Here is a 13,429-nt window from a genome sequence, read left to right on the forward strand (position 1 = left end):
AAAAGTTAATTCGGGTTTTCCTGTACCAGCTTGAGGACAAACAAACTTTTGGCCAACCCAATAAATACAAGAGATTGATGGGAAATGAAATATCAGCTTTAATACGGAATTTTTCAAAACCCTAATGTCTTCTAAGACATTCTTAGGTGTGCTGTCACAGCGGGCATCCAGATGCTTCACTCAGAATTAGTCAGGCTCAATCCACCACCGGGGCTTCCCCGGTGGCTCAGTGGGTATAGAGTCCGCCTGCCAACGCAGGAGACTCAGGAGACACGGGTTCAGTCTCTGGTTGGGAAGATCCCCTGGAGGAGGGCATGGCAGCACACTCCAGTATTCTTGCCTGGGGAACCCCACAGACAGAGGAGGCTACAGTCCTGGGTGGAAAGAGTTGGAAATGACTGAAGCAACTGAGTGCACACACAGGCAATCTACCAGTGTTACCAAGCCCCTGACAAGCAGGACCTCGTGACCCCAGGCCCAACAGTGGGGTTTCCTTCCAGGGCTTCGCATCAGAGCCTCTTTGTGTTGTCAGCGCTTCTCACAGAAACACTTGCTTTCCTCCCCTAGCTGGATGCCCTGGAGTTCCTCCACGAGAATGAGTACGTCCATGGCAACGTGACAGCTGAGAATATCTTTGTGAATCCAGAGAACCTGTGCCAGGTAACTGCCAGATCCTCGCCCTCCCTGGGGGCTCTCTGGGCTCCCGGGCTCGCCTGTCTTAAAACCTGCCTTTATTTCACAACGCTTATTGCAAAGAATTGCTATCCATCATGTATAAAGTGCTTCTTCGAGTAAATGAGGAGAGAGAAGCCACTTAGTAGAAAAATGGACAAAGGATAGGAAAAGCAGTTCATAGAAAAAGGAATCCACAAGTCAGTTAAATGTGTGAAAAAATGCTCAACCTCCCGCAATTATTATTAGATTCTAGTAATCATGGAAATTAAACTTAAAATAACTACTACTTTTTACCTTTCGGGTGGACAAAATTAAAAGAAAAATAATATCTCTTGCTGATAAGTATGTGAGGAAACAGGAATTCTTTACTTATTGGAAGGGTACTTGGGCAAACTTTTTGGAAGGTAATTTCTTATAGCAATCAAAATTTTAAATGTATATGGATTTTTGTTTTGCTTTTTGCAGGATTCACATTTATTGGTTCAAGTACAGTACCTAACATTTGCTAAACCTGCATTTCACACTAATTGGTCATCATTTCCACAGGCAGTCAGTGCACAGAAGAGGGCCCCTCCCCTGCCAGTTGTCGGGGTGGGAGGTAGCAGTGGGCCTGGGTAGCAGAGCCCACCAACTGTCATTTGGTTGCGCAAGATTGATGGAGCTAACTGCATAGGTTTTTTGATCTACCGGTTCCTCTGTGAGGAATTTATCCATTCCATATATTGAAAGATATATTACAAGGACTTCCTGGTAGTCCAGTGGTTAAGAATCCACCTTCCAATGCAGGGGACACAGGTTCAGTCCCCGGCAGGGAGCAGAGATCGCACGTGCCTCAGGCCAACTGAGCCCATGCACCACAACAAAAGAGAAGCCCCAAACGAAAGATCCCGCATACCGCGATGAGGATACCGAGTGCCGCAGCTGAGACCTGATGCAGCCAAAAATAAGAGGAAAAGAAAGATACACGTACAAAGTGTTCCTGACAACACTGATTCCGACAGTAAAATGGGAAAACCTCAATATATACTCCTGATAGCGTACTGATTAGTGTTTACAGTAAATCATAATTACTCTTTCTAATGATAGAAACCAAATGTAACATGCCTTAAGCCAAAAAAAAAAAAAAAAGAGGGGGTTAGTTTAAAAACAGGGAGGTACTATTTATTGCTTCTTGGAGTGAAAAAATCCAGGACTTCACTGGCTTCAGGCGTGGCTGATTCTAAAAATTCAGAGCCTGTCATTAGGAAACTGGATCTTCGTCTCTGGGCTCTTCTTGTGTTTGCATTGCTCATTATCAGGCAGTCCCTCTTTGCTATGATGACAACCACCAGCAAATGAGGCTTAAGTCCCCTCCATTTAGCCACCCCAGTGGAGATAGATTGGGTGAGCCCCCCCTCAGTCACTTGGACTGAGTTGGAGAGGGGTGGTCTCAGAGAAAAATCCTAGAACCATATTAGGCAAAGCTAGGACTTCTCTGTTAGTCCAGTGGTTAAGACTCTGAGCTTCCAATACAGGGGTCATGGGTTTGATCCCTGGTCAGAGGACTAAGATCCCACATAGCAGGAGGCCAAAAAGAAAAAAAGAAACAGAACCAACAGAATGTGTGTGTGTGTGCATACATACACATATATATGTATCTATGTATATATACAGAGAGAGAGGGAGACTATAAGAATTTGACTCAAATTCAAAAAGCTCAGAGTCCCTAGATCTGCAGTTGGCAAGCTGGAGAACAGGAGAGCTAATGGTGTGCTTCTGGTCAGAGTCCAAAGGCCCGAAGAAACCTGTGTGAGTTCCAGTCTGAAAGGTGGCAGACTCGAGACCTGAGAAGAGTTGGTATTTCTGTTCAAACCCAAAGGCAGGAAAATGCTGGTGTTCAGCTCAAGTGGACAGGCAAGGGGCATTCCCTTTCACTTAAGCCTTTGTGTTCTGTTCTTCAACTGATGAGATGAGGCCCACACACTAGAGAGGGCAGTCTACCATCCACTCCAGTCACACCCTCACAGACATACCCAGATTAACCTTTGGCGACTCGTCTAGGCACCGTGTGGCCCAGTCAGGTTGACGCACAAAAGTAACCATCACAAACTGACCAGAAGAATGTAGGTCTCGCATGGACAAAGCCAACAGGTGTCCCCTCTCCATTCAGCAGAATAAGAGGTAGCCGTTAGAAAGCCAGTGTGGCTGACTGAGTGTCTGGTGGCTAAGTACTTTGTGTTTTAAACTCAGTTAAGCCTCCTCACAGCCCTGCAAGGTAAGGACTATGATTATCTTCATTTGACCAATAGAGAAATCAAAGCACAAAGAGTTTCATAATTTCTCCAGAGTTGTATGGGCACTAATGGGCCAAGCTGGCACTGGAGTCTGGTCTGTCTGGCTCTGCAGTTAATACACTGTTAAAGTGCAGAAAGCTGTGTGCCCAACAGGAAGTACAGTGCATCCTCCTTATCCACATGCGTTTGCTGATTATTTAAAGAAGGTGAACATATAAGAAAGCTATTAGTGGTTACTTCTGGGAACTGGGACTGAGCAGTGATAGGAATGACTGGTTTGGGTTCTTTCCACATCCTCCTGTACTGTTTGGCATTGAGTTGTTTCAAATTGCACCCACAATTGAAATCTCTGACTCCAGAATACAGATTCCTAATCTTCAAACTGTATGCCTTCTCCCACGTGCACACAGGTGACCCTGGCAGGCTACGGCTTCACCTTCCGCTATTCACCGGGTGGCAGACACGTGGCCTACACCGAAGGCAGCAGGAGCCCACATGAGGGGCACCTTGAGTTCATTAGCATGGACCTGCACAAGGGATGCGGTAAGAGGCCAGAGAAGGGGTTCAGGAGCTTGGAGACATGCTGCTCAGACGAGGGCAGCTCCCGGTTGTCACAGCCATGGACAGCAGGTGGCCAAACGCAGGAGTCACGCTGAGGCGGGGAGCCATGGTGGGGGTCAGAACCACGGACAGCATCCCCGCGCGTCAGGCGTTGTGGGGCAGCACTGACACCAGTGATCGGTGGACTACCAGGAAGCCCTGCGAGTCCCCAGGCTCGCGTTCAGGACCTGTGTGGACTTAGAAGGCGAGAGGGGCTCTGACGTCATCCAGGAGGGGGTGCTGAACACCAGTTGTAAACCATTGACTATCCGTCTCTGCAGCACACCAGTGAGGTCTAGACAGAGACCCAGATGTCAGCGCTATTTCAGAAGTTGTCAGTTGAAGCCCAGGAGTGAGATTATCCCGGGCAGGTGCACGGGGAGAGAAGAGCGCACTTTGAGGAGATGCCTTGAGGAGGTCTTGGCCTCTCTTGCCCAAACCCCTTGAAACCATGGCCATCGAAGTCCCTGCCTGCATCCTCCCATTACGCTAAGTCCCCCAGGGACGGGATGGTGCATGTGCCCCCAGCACCAGGTGGCAGAGGGTCCAACACAGTCAGCTCGCAGTGTTTGTCGAATGCTTATGTGAAGTGTTTAAATCATGTGATTGAGGAAGTGTAAGAAAACCAAACCCCGCTGTCTGCTTTGTTTGTCCTTCCCTACCAAGTGAGGCTGAGGTCAGTGGCCATCCTTCTAGGTACCTTCATGCCTTGTTACATCTCTCCACTGGACTGTCAAGGACTGTCAAGGGCTGGGACCCAACCAAACTCTTGTCTGGAATTTAAGACTATGGGAAGGAGGCCTTCCCTGGTTGTCCAGCGGCAAAGACTCTACGCTCCCAATGCAGGGGCCCCAGGTTCCATCCCTGGTCAGGGAACTAGATCCCACATGCTGCAACTAAAGAGTTCACACGCTGCAATGAAGATCAAAGATCCCACGTGCCAGTTAAGAGCCAGTGAGGCTAAATAAATAAATACGAAAAAGAATGGGGGAAGGGGCTTGTCACCTGAGGCTCTGAGGATTCACGGAACAAATAGGTTCATGAATGAAGGACAAGTAGGTGAGGGAGTGAGCTAGTGAAACCAGGGATGAAGAGATGACCAACGGAGTGAATGAGTAATTGACTCATGAAAGAGTGAGAGTAGGCAAGTGAAAAGTGGATGAACAGTTGAGAGCCAGTATATGTGGATGGTTGCGTGTGTGAGCACATGCTTGAGTTGGTGAGAGAGAGAAACGATGAGGGTGGGCGTGTCAGAACGTCTGCCTGAGTGGCCACGTTCCTTCCCTCCTCCCCAGGGCCCTCCCGCCGCAGTGACCTCCAGACCCTGGGCTACTGTTTGCTGAAGTGGCTCTATGGGACCCTGCCATGGACAAACTGCCTTCCCAACACCGAGGAGATCGTGAAGCTGAAACAGAAGTGAGTCTAGGGGTCAGCAGAGCCCAGTGCTGGTCCAGCACCCCTGCAGGTGGGGCAGAAGCTCAGAACCCAAGAGGGGACAGAAAAGAGGGGGAGGCAGCCTCTGGCCTGTGCAGTTCTCAGGCACGTGCTCTGCGTCAATTCCAGCGGACCAGAGCATGGGCTCTGGAGCCACACTGCCTGGGGTCAGACTCTGGCTCATCACTGCAGATTCCGGCCCCATCCCACCCACCACTGCAGGCTGTGGGGTGCAGCTTAACCTCCACAAGCGTCAGTGTCCTCCAGTGTCAGGGATCCTATTAGCGCCCACCTCAGGGTGGAAGGATTTGAGGGAGTTGGGTGCACAGCACTCAGCACAGAGCCTGGCCTGTAGAAAATGCTCACGGTGTGCAGGACACCATGATTCATTAACTCCCACAGGGACACACGGGCAACCTCAGCAGTTGGGCCTGGGCTTTGCCTCAGTATCTGGCAACACTGGCCTCTGGTGTCCACACTTCCCTCTCTTCTGCATGTGAAACCACCAGATCTTGCTAGTTCTGTTTTAGATGTTCAGCACCAAGGACAATGAGATAAAACCCGAAGTGTTGGGTGGTGTGGTTCAGCACCAAGGACAGAGGGCAGTGGGGGTACGTGTGGGTGGGTGCGCGGTTCAGCACCAAAGACAGAGGGGCTGTTGGCTGTAAAGGGAGGTGCTGCTGCGTGTGTGGACAGTAGACAACTAGACCCAGGGCAGCTCTGCAGGTCCAGAGCTCGGGATTCAAGCTGTGGGGTAGGCTTGGGGCAGGAGAGCTACCCCAAGAGGAGCCATTCAGGAGATGGTTGGGTATCACATCTGAAGTGCAAACTTGAAGTTCAAACGGAGACTCAGAGTTCAGCAGTGTCTCAGGAGCTGTCTGCAGAAGCCCTGGGAGAGTGGAAAGAGAGAAAACTCTCCAGTGAACAGCGTCGAGTCTGTCTGTCTTCTCAGTTCCAAGCATGCTGTGTCGATGGTTCATGTTGAGCCTCTCACTTTGCCCCCTTTATTATCCCATCTTCCTTTACTCAACCATGGATACCCACTCATACATACTGAATATATATGTGTCCTACTGATACGCTTGCTTAAATGTATTTGTATCTTAAAATTGCATGACGCTCCTGGCACTGTATGTGACTCGCATAAATGTTACTCTGCTTCGAATCTCACCCGTTTCTGGCTTTCTTCACTCAACACTTCCAGTTTAACCCCAGTTACATGTCTGTCGAGTATACTGTTTCTGACTATTGCTTTTAAATAAGGTATAGGCACATCTGTGTCCTTAAACAACAGTTTTTTTTTTTTTAAACGTGATGAGTGCGTTTGACTTGCATAAATGGTCTTGTGCTCTAAATCTCATTCTCCTTCTTTCACTTAATGCTTTATTTCTTTAACTTTTTACATTGCTAAAGAAGCTCAGTGCTTCTCAAGTAATTTTAGATGTAGCTGTGTCCTTGAAAAACACATTGTGTTTGATTTTTGCCAATCGAACACTCACCCATATGTGTGGTACCCCACCATAAGTGGTACCCCACCCCAGATCTCATCCTCCGTCATGTTTCAGCTTAGTTGTCACTCCCCAGGGAGCCCTTCCCTCACCCCCCACCGCATCGGGTCTCCTGCTTGTTCACTTCCGAGGAAGGGACACCTGTCACATTGGCCTGCCCGTAACGACCTGTTCACGGCTGACATTGCTGTATGCTTTTCTGCCCCAGGCAATGTGCCCACCGCTTCCCTGTGTCAACTCTGAGGCCAGTGCTCTCCCGATCTGAAGCACAGAGATCTTAGGTGATCGGCCTGGGTCAACAGCTGATGAGAGGCGCTCCCAGGCCCTTTGACTCCCGAGGAGGCCCTTTCACCTGGAAGCTGGTACCTCCCAAGTGTGAGAGGCTCATCTCAGGGGATTGGCGGCGTTTGGATGCAGCCACCCTCCACTCACCAGATACTCACTGAGCACTTCCCTGCACTAGGCTCTTCTAGGGCCTGGGGATACAGAAAACTAAGACAGACACCCCTGCCCTCAAGGAACTCAGGTGCTAATGGGAGAGGCTGTGAACAGATAGTGAAACACAAAGCATGTCAGAGGTCAGAGGGTGGGGCAGTCAGCTCAGAGCCCTGGGCATCAGGGTGTGGGCAAGCCTGCTCTTTTAGATTAAAGGGGCAGGTCTCGTGGCAATGGTGACAGGTGAAGTGACTCTAGAAGGTGAGTGAGGAGGTCCCACCTGGGTGCTAATACGCCCTAACATCTCTGCAGAAGGGGGAAAGAGACAGAGAGAGCAGCCCTCAGCAACCAGGCTTCTGCAGGCAACCTCTGCATTTGAAGGCAGCCTCAGTACCTGCCGTAACACAAGCCCATTGCCCTGTTTTCTTCTTTTCTTTTTGTACTTATTTTCTAGTTTTCCAGTAATTTTGTGTTTTTTGCAATGAAGCTAGGTGAAAACAATGGGTCTCAGGATTATGACACAGGTAGTCGGAGGACACAGCCCAATCGGTGACGTGTTTAGTGTGGCTGAAGTCTGAACTGCTCCTTGACGCACTCTGCTGTGTTAGCGATGAGACTGAGCTGCTCTTACGAGGAGACCCTGAGAGAATAAGTAACAGTTCCTTCCAGAACCCCAGATCCCAACCACAGCCACAGAGAGAGGGCCGGGAACATGAAGACGCTCCTCAGGGAAATGTCAGTGGTGATGCGGGACTCATTCTAGACCCCCCAGCCCAGCCTGTCAGCTGACCTGGGGGCCCACAAGGGAGCATGTTGCAATATGAACATTTTCTTCCCTGGCGGCTCAGATGGTAAAGAATTCACCTGGAACTCAGGAGACTTGAGTTTGATCCCTGGGTCAGGAAGATCCCCTGGAGGAGGGCATGGCAACCCACTCCAGTATTCTTGCCTGGAGAATCCCATTGACAGAGGAGCCTGGTGGGCTATGGTGCGTGGGGTCACAAAGAGTCGGACTCGACTGAAGCGACTGAGCATGCGCACAGGCACACACACAGGTGAAACCAGGTGATGTATTGATAAGTTGGTAAAAATGTTGCAGTTGGAAGCCTGCAAGTACTTACGCTGCGCTTCCCCTAAACGCCTTGTTTAGAATTCACTCATCCAGTGTCCACGGTGACTCTCTCGAGCCGCGGTCCCCAACCTTTCAGGCACCGGGAACTGGTTTCGTGGAAGACAGTCTTTCACAGACTGCTGGAGGGCGGGAGGATGGTTTCAGGATGACTCAAGCGCCTCACATGTATTGTGCATTTTATTTCTATGATTACGACATCACCCCCACCTTGGATCATCAGGCATTATTAGGTCCCGAAGTCTGGGGACCCCTGTTCTAGATCACAACTAATGAGAATAAGGAAAACTAGGGCAGGTCTACCAGACCTCCTGTTTCCGAAGGTGACTGTCCTTCCCTGAAAGGCCTTTCACGCGTGCCTCTGTCCCGTCAGGTTTCTTGACAACCCGGAGGGCCTCGTGGGACAGTGCAGTCGCTGGATCACCCCCTCAGGTATGTCCCAAGGGAGGGAGCAGGCGGGGGCCGAGGAGGGACCAGGGCTCGGGCCCATCCGGGGGGTGCCTGTCCTCACACCCCTCTATTTCCCTCGAGTTTTCCAAATCACATGTGTATCTGTGCCCCTCGTAGAAACAAAAATTTTCCCCCCGCCCAGATTCAGAAGTGTGTCTGAACAGTAACAACAGCAATGCACACAGACACACGTAACCACATACACATAATGTGTGGGTTTTTTTAAGAGTCATGTCGTCTATATTTGTCTCTGACTTACTTTTTCATCTAAGAAGATTCCTTGGAGATTTTCTGTGTCAATACTTATAGAATTTTACGGATATTTTTAAAATTGTGGTAAAATACACTTAATGTCAGCTGAAACTGCAGTTGTGACTCATTAGTCAGTCATGAAATCCATTTAATGGGGATTTTAAAAGTGAAAAAGGGACTTCCCTGGTGGTCCAGTGGTTAGGACTCTGGGCTCCCAATGCAGAGGATCCGGGTCCGATCCCTGGTCAGGAAACTGGATCCCACATGCTGCAACTAAAGATTCTGCATGCCGCAGCGAAGCTCAAAGATCCCACGTGCCACAACTGTAGGACCCCTTGCAGCCAAATACGTACAAATATATATATATAAACCACACATGGTCAGATCCCATTTTCATTATTAAAAGGTCTCATCAGAGAAGAAAATCTGCGAAGAAAGCATTGCAGAGGATGTGAAGCCAATGTTAACAGCAATTCTCAGGGATGGAGGGTCAGGTGGTTTTTTTTTAAAAATTAAAGGACTTCCCTGGTGGTCCAGTAGTTAAGAATCCACCTGCCAGTGCAGGAGACGTGGGTTCGATCCCTGAGCTGAGAAGATTCCACATGCCAAGGGGCAACTAAGCCCCTGTGCCACAACTGCTGAGCCTGCGTTCTAGAGCCTGGGAGCCCTAGCTGCTGAAATCACCCTAGACCTTGTGCTCTGCAACGAGAGGAGCCACTGCAGTGAGACGGCCAGGCGCCACAGCTAGAGAGCAGGCTCCCACTCGCCGCAACTAGAGAGACCCCGAGCACAGCAAAGGAGCCCCGAGACAGCCAAAAATAAACAAACAGATAAGCAAAACTTAAAAGACAGAAAAAGTATGAGTGCCTTGCAGAAGGAAATGCTTAATGAGATACTAGCTTCAGTGATACCTATTTATAGTCATATATATGTATGTGAGTAACGGGTTATAATTCGAAATACATATTTCATATGACAAAATGCCTTTCTAATTATACATCTGTTTCTGTTTTGTTTATAATTTCATTTGTATCTTTTGAAAAAACATCAAAAGAACATCATTTCGTGACACATGAACCCTGTGAGGTTCAAGCTGCAGCGTCCATCAGTAAAGCAGTCTTGGTGCACTGGCTTCCCGGCCTCCCTCTTTGGGCCTTTTGTGGGAGAACAGCCGAGTTTGGTCCTCCCCTCACAGGCTCCCTGCGTTCTGAGCCAAAAATATTTACTCTCCTGCACTTCACAGTAAAAGCTTGTTGGCCCCCATTTCAGAGATATGCACCAAATAGTTAGAGATAAAATCATATAATCAGCTGGGATTTGCTTTAAAACAATACAGGAGGGGGAAGCAGTAGGGGTTTTGCTGAAACAAGGTTGGCGTGAGTTGATAGCTGATGATAAATCCGTGCACCTCAGATTAGGCCTTGACCCCACTGTCTTTTAATTGGAATCACTCACCTGATGCCTGGACTTACCGAGGCTCAGATTCTTTTTGTCTCAGCTCAGAAGAGGCAAAATGATGGGCACGATGTAGATTTATTAATACAGGATGCTCGTGAGAGGTGCAAGCCAGCAGGCAAGTGGGCTCTGCCCCAGAATTAAGCGGGCTGTGTGTGTGTGTGTGTATGCCTGATCAGTTGTGTCCAACTCTGCGACCCCACGGACTGTAGCCCGCCAGGCTCCTCTGTCCATGGGATTTCTCAGGCGAGAGTACTGGAGTGGGTTGCCATTTCCTCCTCCAGGGGATCTTCCTAACCCAGGGATCAAACTCACATCTCCTGTGCCCCCTGCGTTGGCAGGCGGATTCTTTTACCACTGCACCACCGGGAAGCCCCAGTAGCTTTCTTGAGGCAGCATCAACTTAAAGTGGTCTCCAAAAGCTGCCTAGGTTTCCTCTCTATCTATAGTCCCCTACTGGGGCTTCTACATCGTCCTGACTGTCTGTCTTGCCATAGTTGAGCCCAGGGTAGGCCAGCTGCAAGCCAGGCACCAGATAGGAAGCTGGAAGAAGATTCGAGGAGCTGCAGACACGCTTTGTTCGCAGCAGAAAGGCAGACAGGCTTTATTCTTCTCTAATGGTTGACATCACCCCACTGCGTGGCAAGGGCTTTTCAGGTGGAGCTTCTGTAGGCATGATTCTCCTGCGCAGTGCTGTAAACGATCTCAACTGTTCCATAACCACGCAGAGTCACTATTTACACAATGTGGACCAGAGCAAGCGGACCGTGGGACGGCAGTGAGAGGGAGCCGGGCGAGAGAGCCTGACCACTGCCATCTTGACTGGCTGTTGTTTCCCTACACTGTCCTATTCTGTCCCTATCAGTGACGCTAGGCGACAGACACGCTATTGCTCTTGGTACCACTTTCCCGGTGCTCATGTTTAATGTTTTAAAAAAACTAAAATCTAAGTGGCTGCAGCAGTGCCGGGCACAGAGGAAGCACTGAGCAAAGGAGCACCATGGCTGAGACCCTCTGGGCACGGCCCCCCAGGCTCTGGGTTGGGGGGCTGCTCCCCTCAGGCCTCCCCCGTGTCTTGGCCGCAGAGACCCTGCAGGAGTACCTGAAGGTGGTGATGGCCCTCCAGTACGAGGAGAAGCCGCCCTACTCCACACTGAGGAACGAGCTGGAAGCCCTGCTGCAGGACCTGCGGGCGTCCGCCTACGACCCCTTGGACCTCCAGGTGGTACCCTAGGTGGGTTCCAGCAGGAAGAACCCGGGGGGTCTCAACCCTGTCCCTGGCTCCCATGGCTGTCTCCACTGATGCCGTATGATGGGATGGGCACAGAGCGCTCCAGAAATACCAGGTTGTTTGTTCAGGAACCTAGCACACCGTCCACCTTAACCACAGACACTCTCCAAAATTGAAGGCATGACCTCCTCCACCCAGCTTGACCGCACCCCCCTCCCCACCCAGTCTCTGTCCCCACCCCCACAGCTGTCTGAGAGACCTCTGGCTCCTCCCACACCCCTCTCTCCCGCTCCGGGCAGTTGCTAAGTTCCTTCTAGTCCACCTTCTCCAGGGCTCTGCCTCTGTCCTCTGTCCGGGATCCCCTGGAGCATGGGCACTTGTCATAGTCACCTGCTGGCGATGAGCTCCGTGAGGACCAGGTCGAGTCTGTCTCTGCATCTCTGCGTTCCCCGCGCACGTCGCTGGCCTGGCTCACAGATGCCCTACCCATATTTACCGAGTGGGCCATCCGGTCTTCCTGTCGATGCTGGCCTGTCTTACAGTACCTCCCCGTCCAACCCATATGGTGGAAATTTAAAAGCAAACCTAACGGCCCCTTTCAGGACTGTAGTGTCCGGTCTGCTCAGTCTCCGAGGACCACTCACTCAGCAGCAGGGTTGTCCCTCGGTTAGGAAGTTAGTGAGGAGATGCTCCTTAAGGAGCCTGGGGACCTTGGAGTAACTTGGGGATCCTCTTGGCTCTGCCTAGGCCTGACTGCCCGTCCTCCCCTCAGATTCCAGCCCACGCGGAGATCAGTCCCACCTCAGGACCTCAGCATGCACCATCCCCACGGCCTGTGACCATTGTCCCCTTTGTTTTTGCCACGACCAGCTCCTTCACATCACCGCCCATCAGATCCCGAGGCCTCCCCAGATCGCCCCAGTGAGGTGCCTCCTGACCACCTCCCTTATCACGTCTCCTGTTTTCTGCACACCCCTTGTCCCCTCTTGGGGGGAAGCGTGTGTTTAATCTGTCGTGTCTCCACAACTCTCCTCCAGCAAAGCCTCCTTGGTCCTCTTGTTTGTGGTGGTGTTGCCCATCCCTAGAAAGTATTGATGGAAAGCTGCTATCACACTGCTGCTGCTGCGTAGGGTCTTAAAGGGTACCCTTTGAATGAATGACACTGACAGCCATTTCTATTGTCTTCTAGAACTTTCAGCCTGGAGTTTGAAATAGAAAAAAAAAAAAAGGAGCTATGTGACTGAAGGCCTGCTGTAGAATCACAGATAAGCTTCTCAAAAGATCCCTCAAATGTGCATTCCTGCCACTTCTTCAGGTGAAACTGCTCATCATCGGTCTAGATCAGCCTCAGGGAACCCGGAAGTTAGGCCCCACATACTGTGAACTCCCTCCTTTCGACTGTCCCTCCCTTCAGCTGTTGTCTCCCGCCAGCCCCTGGGGTTTTGGGCGGAGAAGACCCCCGATTCACAGACGGGGGTTGGGCTGGTCCCCTCAGTGGGGACACTGCCATTGGCACCACTGCGCTTTGACAATAAATTGTTTCATTGGAACTTGGAGAGTCGGCTGTCTGCAAAAGAAGTTCCTTTTGGAAAAATGTAGCTCATTTTTCTTCCCCATCCATCCATCTCCTCAACCTTTCATCCAACCATCCACTCTTTTTTTTTTAATATCTATTTATTTGGCTGTGTCGGATCTTAGTTGCTGTGAGAGGGCTTAGTTGCCCCAGAGCATATGGGATCTTAGTTCCCTGATCAGGGATTGAACCCACGTCCCCTGCGTTGGAAGGCAGATTCTTAACCACTGGACCACCAGGGAATTCCCTCCACTCTTCCATATATCTGTCCACATTTTCGAGCAGACACTCATTCATCCATTCTTTCACTTATTCATCCATCGTCTATCCATCCATCTATCTCTCCATGCACCCGTCCATATGCTTGTCCATCCATCTATTCACCCTTTCATCCATCCACTCATTTACCGCTCA

General features: G+C 50.4%; 1 protein-coding gene across 5 annotated transcripts in view; it reads left to right on the forward strand.

Annotated features, from left to right (window-relative positions):
• The window catches only part of VRK3 (VRK serine/threonine kinase 3), a 34,825-nt gene extending 21,829 nt beyond the window's left edge, over positions 1-12,996 (forward strand). For all 5 annotated transcript variants that reach the window (XM_070387258.1, XM_070387262.1, XM_070387260.1 and 2 more), the window contains 6 exons: positions 568-660; positions 3,359-3,491; positions 4,844-4,964; positions 8,428-8,486; positions 11,297-11,445; positions 12,632-12,996. In XM_070387258.1, the coding sequence (XP_070243359.1) occupies positions 568-660; positions 3,359-3,491; positions 4,844-4,964; positions 8,428-8,486; positions 11,297-11,445 (555 nt within the window). In that variant the 3' untranslated portion in view covers positions 12,632-12,996. The remainder of the gene's footprint in view (positions 1-567; positions 661-3,358; positions 3,492-4,843; positions 4,965-8,427; positions 8,487-11,296; positions 11,446-12,631) is intronic.
• The last annotated feature ends 433 nt before the right edge of the window (positions 12,997-13,429 follow it).

This window comes from Bos mutus, chromosome 18 (assembly GCF_027580195.1).
Source record: "Bos mutus isolate GX-2022 chromosome 18, NWIPB_WYAK_1.1, whole genome shotgun sequence".
In the NCBI taxonomy this organism is placed as follows: domain Eukaryota; kingdom Metazoa; phylum Chordata; class Mammalia; order Artiodactyla; family Bovidae; genus Bos; species Bos mutus.